The following is a 7,960-nucleotide window of genomic DNA, read 5'->3' on the forward strand; positions in this document are numbered from 1 at the left end:
ATGTGCGTAAATCGCGGTTTTTGCGCCTGGATCTTGGCTTGGTTTTCAGCCTATATCTCCGCGGGACAACATCACAGAGACTCCGTTCTACTTTTGAATTGAAGCTGAGATCCAGGCCTGTCCACTGATGTGAGACTTGCGGGGGTCCGACGCTCCGCGGCCCCGCTAGGCCGCCAACAACACCCGCTGTCGGGGTCCGGATGTGCGTAAATCACGGTTTTTGCGCCTGGATCTTGGCTTGGTATTCATATATATAAAATACGATGTAATCCTCGGTGGAAAATAGCTCAGGTGAACACCTCCCGGGAAAACCCTCAGCGTTTCCTGGACTGAGTGAAGCTGACCCCCACCCACAGTAAAAGAAAAAAGGCAGTGGTGTCAGTCAGACAGCAGGACCCGCCCTGCTCTGTTCTGATTGGCTAAAACTTTGACTGTGGTTCTCTTTATTGGGTGAAAGAACCGTCAGTTTAATCCCTAGATGGCTTTAATAACTTTTTTTTCCTCCCATTCATTTTTACAAAGACGAACACCCGCTGCTTTTTTCTTGGTTGTCCACCGGACAACTTGGAGGCGGGATCTGGTTGTCCGAAACGAAGATAGGTTGTCTCGGACAACCTAAACAATGGTTATGTCGACCCCTGCTTAGTGTAGTATTTTACTACGTCTATGGTCAGCACATTGGTGCAATGACCAATTCACACACTGATAAATACCACACCACACTCAGCTGTCCTTTATCTTTTGGACACAGAACAAGATGCTTGACTTGAACCTAGATGGGCCATAACAGCAGCATCATGCTAGCATTGCTAATCTAACAGGACATAGTTGCATCTTGATGTACTCCAAAAGAGTCCAGCCTGGGTTGGGTCCAGCTGTGATATGATGGGTGTAGTGGGTGTGTGCTGCTGATGTTGAAGGCAAGGCAAGTTTGTTTATATATTACACTTCAGCAAAAGGACCATTCACAAGGCTTTAGAGGAAAACAAAAGGAGTGATTGCTTAGTTTGAGGAGTTCAGGCCAAAAAATAAAAAAAGAAAAGGAAAAAAGAAAGCAATTACAGTTTGTTGTGTTTGTGTTTCAAGAAGAGAGGTTTGTGTGTATCGGCCAGTGTTCCAGGGAGATAGCCCCAAACCGAGAACATCTTTTTGCGTGACTGAAAAACAGATTCTGTGTCAAACATCTCCAATGCACCTAAAGCACCTGAGGGATTATTTTATGTCTGTTAATACTGTCTGAACCTCTAATTTGGCTGCCTCCTCGTAGTCACGAGTGTCAAGAGACAATCTGTTTCGTAACTGAAAAACAGCTTTTTTATTCTACGTATTGGGCGTGGTGAGGGTGCAGTAGGGTTCTTCTGGGAAAAATGTATTTGGCAAGCACTAATAGCATAGCAGCATCATGACAGATTCCAAAGATGTAGACCAGGGCTATTCAACTAAAGTGCTCCGGGGGCCACAGTTACTGCCAGTCAACAGCTGAGGGGCAGAACATCCAGCAATTCAAGTTATTATGTAAATAAACCAAGTATTACAGATATCTGTTACCTTTGAATTAGTTTATTTTGCTGCATTTAATCATGAATACAACATACAGAACCCTATAAAAGTAGTGATAATTACACATTATCAAAAACAAAAAAAGAACATTTTATGCCTCTTATTTGACACAAATAATATTTTGACATCTCTGACTTACCAAATTTTTAAACCAATTTTATTTTCAATTTCATCATTTTGTTTTCAACTGCTCGTAGTTTTAACTGTCTTGAGTGTTTATAGAAATGGTTTTTACCAGCTTGTAGCCAAGATTCTGGCGTTTCTGTAGATACCAAACATGTCTATGTTTAACTAAAAGAACTTAGAGTAATTAAAGTAGAAAACTGGGGGTTTGGGCTTAAGATATGAATAAACCAATTGGCGGGCCGAACTTTGGTCACTCGCGGGCCGGATGTGGCCCGCGGGCCACCAGTTGAAAAGCCCTGATGTAGACCATCTCTTATTTTAGTCCAGCCTGTTTTCAGCTGGTGATGGGAAAATTATTAAACCACACAGTTTAGATCTTCTTTTCTGGTAGGACAAAAAACAAAACCTTCTCAGAGGAGTTTGTGTCTCAACCTGTTTCTCAGGGTGTCTCATTTTCACCGAAACTGTTTCAGGATTTAGCTCGAGGTCTTTTCTCGGTTTTCTTTTTACATGTTTTTCTGATCTTCAGCATCATTTTTCTGTAATATAAATGGGAAATTAAGTTTCCAAAACTATCATTTATAGAGCTCCTCTACAGCTGCATCTGGAAGTAAACTGGGACACATCGGTACTCCTGACTTCCAGCAGGAACATTTTGTTTTATTAGTTTAATATAAAATGTCAAAACGTTTCTGCGCTCATGCTACCAACAGGTGACTCTTAAACCGTTGCTTGTTTATGTGAAATTATTAAACGGAGGAAAAAACTTCAGTTCTCCTGTTAGGACTGATTTGTGTCAGTATGTGTGCAATAAACTTTAGTAAATCATTTGTTTCCCTGCATTATGTTGGAATTAATCAGTAAAAATGTGTAAGTTTTGACTCACCCTTCCCAAAGCATGGTGTGGACTGCTGCTTAAAAAAAGGCTTGTTTCTTCCACTCATGTTGACCTGATGGAAAGCAAAGTTTCATTAGTTGTTTTTTTTTTAACAGAATTGAAAATGACTGATCAGAAAAGCAGTATTACCCACATTGTATTCACTGGAATTAGTTCATTCAGAGAAACTTGATAACTAAGCAGTGATTTCGAGCTTTATTTGATGTGTTTCTGGTGTTATTTTTAACCCACTGATTATTATATAAGTTTTGAAGAACATCACCAACATTCAATATTGAATTCACCAAATCAACTTTGGGAATCAGAGGCAATGCAACATGTGCAGTTCTAAAATAATATTCTCCCAAATGTTTAAGGAAAGAAAAAATTTTTTATCTCATTTTCTTTACCTTCAAAAATCAATACAGGGTTGGGATCTGTGTAAAAGTACCAACCACGTCATTCTTACAGCATGCAGAGTGAAATGATGCTTCTTGGTTAGAACGTGCTAAATGTCTTGACTTGCAGTGACTCCGCTGATGAGATCAGGCTGGAATGTTTCCACAGAGAGTAATTTTTAGACTGAACTGCACTCAAGAAAACTGTTGACGTTGTAAAAGAGAAGTTTATACATGCTTTGTGTTTGTATCCACCAGAATTCATAAATAGTGCTGGGTTCTTGTGTTGAGATTAGCAATTTTGGGAAATTTTCGAGTAGTAAGCTGACTCGAGTCATCACCTAGGGCATTTTAGAAAGTCCACAGGGAAACAACTGATGTGACTTCTCAGAGTCACACTCAGCATTTCAAATGCTGTTATTTTTTTAGATTGATAAAATGATAAGGGACCAGTAAGGAGAAATTTTAACAACAGGATTTGCTGTAAAAGATTGGTTTATGAACACATTTTTCAAGTTGTTTTAAATCCTTACCATTAACTTGTGATTTGTTAGCAAAATATATCATGAACCACTGAATAGGATTTTGATAAATTTCTAAAAATAACCACTGGATGCACATTACATCACACTGAATTAGGGCTGCACCGATTGGTTGAAATAATCGATGATGTCGATTATGTAAATTTGTCGACGCAGATTTTTTATTATCAATTCGCTGTATTACATAACCACCAGGTGAAAAAAAATAGAAACACGTGGAGCTGGATTTTAATTTGTGTAATAAGACAAAACAGACTTGTTGTTTTCAACAGTTTTCACCTTAAAGAAATAAGTTACACAACTGATGTTACAATACAAAGAGTTGGATGTTGTCTTGATATTTGTTCATTTTTATATATTGAGAAATATGTTAAATAAAAAATAATAAATAAATGTTTATTATAGTTTTTCCAGAGTGACTTGAATTTTGCATGATTTAGTTCATTTGTTAGATTGTTAACATCTTGCACTATATTTCTTTTAGTTGAATTTTATATGCTTTGGTTGAGATATTATGTTGTTAAATCTTTTAAGCTTTTTTTGTTAAAGAATTGACTCTAGAGTGCATATTTTGTGTTCATGAAAAAACTATTTAAGAAAATATTACAATATTAAAGAACTGTTCTTGTTAATTTGATGAAAACATTTTAAATATCCAGTGCACTCACATCAGAATAACTTTTAGATTTGTTGTTAGAATAATCGATTAATCGAAAAAATAATCGTTAGATTAATCGATTAGAAAATAATCGTTTGGTACAGCACTACAGTGAATAATGTAATAAACAGGTTTTGAGCACAAGTCTGTGAAAATATCTATCAACTTTTAAAAATTCGTTGCAACACTTCAAAAAAATTTTTGTCTGCATAATTGGCAGGGCTGGCCCGAGCCAATTTGGCGCCCTGGGCGGCCCCCTTCAAAATATCACTGCCAATTTACATCTATTCACATACAAAATTAATTAGGTTTTTCTTTCATATTATTTTTTGTCTTTCAAAGCCAGGTTGTCCAATGAAAACAGTTAAATAAATTAATTTGAAACCGAACACCAGAAGTCTACCTCATACCTGCCAACATGTGGCAGCAACAAGGGACACCTGTTCATGTTAATGAGCAGCAGGAGTGAAGCAGTTCTAGTGGGGGCCAGACATATAATCCTCCAGAAAGTTCTGTAAAAGATCTACTCAAAACTCTGCATTTTCCAGACATCTGAAGAGCATTTTACTAAACTCTTGAGATTATTAAAACAACACAAAATCAGTATCTTATGTAAGTATAACATTAAAAACCAGACTAAAAAAATCTGAAACTTTATCTGGGACCATAACTGAAAATCTCCATTATCAATATTCTGTTTTCTATTTACACTCTGAGTTCCAGTAGTTAATCAACTATACTTTGGTACAAAGTTAAATAAAATAAATTTTGGACATCATTTGTGGCGCCCCCTAGATTGACAGCACCCTTAGCATTTGCCTAAACTGCCTATGCCAAGAGCCAGCACTGATAATTAAAACCAAATAAAATTAAGCTGCAGTGTAAATTTTAAAACCATATTGTCTGCTTTTCATGACGGTGAGTGTTCACGCCTGCATGGTTTGTGTGTCGGATTTTAATGAGAATGCAATCATTAGATGATGTCTTCAGATGGTTGCTTTTTGAGCAACTAATATTTTACCTGCTGCAGATAACTCTCAGACTGGACTTAAATTCTGAGCAGACTGATGAGTTAGCAGCTAATCTGAATTAGCTGCCATTTTAAAACAATTCCAGTTTTTTATATTTCATCGTGATTAATGCAAATGCTAATTTGTAAACTGTTAGAGAGCCATCTGTTTTTTATTAAACGGTTAGTTTAGCAGATATGTATTTATTATCCAGCTGTAAGTTTCCTACATGGAACCAAAAGTGCTACAGCCAGCTGCTGCTGCTGCTGTTTGCTCTTGTAAAACTGCAGATAATTATAATATAAACTGTGTGATACAAAATTAATAGTGGAATAAAGTTTTTGAATGAAACACTATTTTCTTATGATTGAAGCTTATTTAGGATGTCTGTGATTGGACTAGCCGTTAGCTCATCAAGCAAATCAAATTTAGATTCTTTTTTTAACTGGAAGTTGTTTGAAGAGTTGTTTACAACAGGTTGATTAACAAAAGTTTTCCTTTAAAGGCACAGTGTGTAGGATTTTGTCAATTATTTTAACCGAAATTGAGATAATCATTAATGACAATAATAAAAAAAACATGTCTAATCATTGCAGACAAAGACCTTTTTTATTATTTTTACCTTATAAAAAGCTGTTTATATCTCCATGGTCGCGGGTCGCCACTACAGGCAGCCACCATCTTGCACCGCCATCTTGTCTACAAAGGCTCATGAAGGACAAACTGCGTTGACGGCATCAAAAATGGTTTTAGTTGTAATACTATAAATGTAATATTTGTTGTCTGTCATTGTAGCTGGGATAATTTTACTTATTAAAGCTCATAATCTTACCACTTGAAACATCACTAGCCCTGAAGCTGCTGGTAGACATCGCGGTTGGAATTATCAAAGGTTTTTGACACCTGAGAGACACTGTAGCAACTCCTTTGTGTTTGGAAGCGGGGAGTGGGGGTGGGGGGAGGACCAGCGAGGATGATTCAACCACTAGATGTCGCTGAAAACAACAAATCCTACACTCTGTGCCTTTAAACACACACGGCTGTAGGGGTGAGTCTTTCAGCACTTCATGGTTTGATTAGATTATTCTTCAGAGAACTGCGGCGCAAAGTTAAAATGGTTCATGATGTATTTCTGTTGTCTTGATACGTGCCCACCTCTTGATAATACTCTGTAAAGTGTTATTAACATGATGGGTTCTGTGCTTCCTTAGTTTTTTTGTTCCTCAAATTTGATTAACATTACCAAAATAGATTTTTGTTTTTTGAAAACCAGTTCAGTTACTTCCATGTTGATGATGTCATGCATCTATAAAGAGATTGTGTAGTGTTTGAATACTTGATTGTCTTAAAGTTTGGCACATGGATGTTTCTTTTTTTCTGTGGATCTGATGTAATTTCCCAGTTTTTTCCAACACATTATCAGGTTAAAAAGCATGAAGCTGACAGGGACTTTGGTGTGGAATAAAGAAATATTGACTGCTGCTTTATTAATATGTTTGCCAAATGTGTTGCCTTGAAATTTAGCTGCTGGCTGTTATCGGGCCAGTGTTTGTGTGTGCGTTCCCACTGACACATTTCAAACTCAGCGTGTTAAAGTATGAAAAAACATTCTGGGATGTTTGCTGTCGTCTCACTACCAAGCTAAAACCTGCCAACCCATAAAAACAGGTTCATGTAGGCGTGCCGGCAGTTTAATAGAGCAGCTTAAGAAAAAAAGATCTGCAAGAAGGAAGGACAGATCTTCTCCTGTGTGCTTGACCAGGCTTGTCTTTGTGCTGGGTGGAAACTGTGGCAGGAACACACCCTGACTTTGATAAAAATCTGTACAAACTCAACAGAAAAAGCTGCAACTGTTTTGTTTTAAGTCACCTGTGAACACTAAGCATCACATTTTTTTATTCTGTGAAAAAGAGTCTCTGTGTCACAGAACTGCAATTTAAAGCATTAAATTCTGACATTTTAAAACCTCTCTTCCTAATCTGTCAAAACAAACAGGAAGATAAACAGCACAGTGCATTATGAGCCACAAGGCTAATTATATCTGTTATCTCCATTAGCAGATTCCATTCAAGCTCAGATAAGTGACTCAAAGAATGCAAACTGATGAAAGAGAGAACTGTTATAAAACACCTTTACATTTAACAAAATAATAAAAGGTTTAGACACAAAGCTTCGTTTTGCCAGCAGTTTACTTACGTATGAACTTACTGCCGGGTTGAGAATAAAACCTGGTGAGACAGAGACGTTTGTCAGTGCAGCCTCATGCAGAAACACAGCTGGTTCACTCTTTCACTGCAGCTCTGAAGGAAACAAAGTCAGCACAGCCGAAACACCGAGACTCTCGTTTCAGGAAGTGATGTGCCTCTCGGTGCAGAAGAGGAAGTGCCGGAGGAAGCCTGGATACTTTTCTGTTACCCTTTTAAGAGCATAAGCTCTATATTTAGACCACTCCCCTTTTTTGTTTGTTCTGCATGGGTGTGTGGTTTATTGTGCATCAGGCTGGCAGCACGCAAGTTCCTATTAGGGAGAAGAAAAAAGTTGACATGTTAGAGCAGGGGTCTGCAACCTTTAGGATCAAAAGAGCCATTTTTGCTCCTTGTCTCACTAATAAAATGTGTTCAGAGCCACAAAACAAGCTACAACTGCGATTATCAACTGCTGGTCCGTGGGCCTTTTCTGGGCCTTTTCAGGAACCTTTATGACCAGTGGAGGTGATATTATAAAGCTAAAAGAATATCGTGAATTTTACTATTTATTATTATTTTTGCACATCAGGACAAATGAAAAGA

The 7,960-nt window shown here is 37.5% G+C and overlaps 1 protein-coding gene across 1 annotated transcript in view; it reads right to left on the reverse strand.

Annotated features, from left to right (window-relative positions):
- The window catches only part of ampd3b (adenosine monophosphate deaminase 3b), a 28,644-nt gene extending 21,082 nt beyond the window's left edge, over window positions 1-7,562 (reverse strand). The window contains exons 1-2 of the mRNA XM_014025376.1: window positions 7,368-7,562; window positions 2,573-2,636 (exon numbers count right to left, since the gene is read on the reverse strand). Coding sequence (XP_013880830.1) covers window positions 2,573-2,630 — 58 coding nt within the window. The 5' untranslated portion in view covers window positions 2,631-2,636; window positions 7,368-7,562. The remainder of the gene's footprint in view (window positions 1-2,572; window positions 2,637-7,367) is intronic.
- Between the last annotated feature and the right edge of the window lie 398 nt (window positions 7,563-7,960).

The sequence above is a fragment of the Austrofundulus limnaeus genome, unplaced genomic scaffold (assembly GCF_001266775.1).
Source record: "Austrofundulus limnaeus strain Quisiro unplaced genomic scaffold, Austrofundulus_limnaeus-1.0 Scaffold471, whole genome shotgun sequence".
Lineage (NCBI taxonomy): Eukaryota > Metazoa > Chordata > Actinopteri > Cyprinodontiformes > Rivulidae > Austrofundulus > Austrofundulus limnaeus.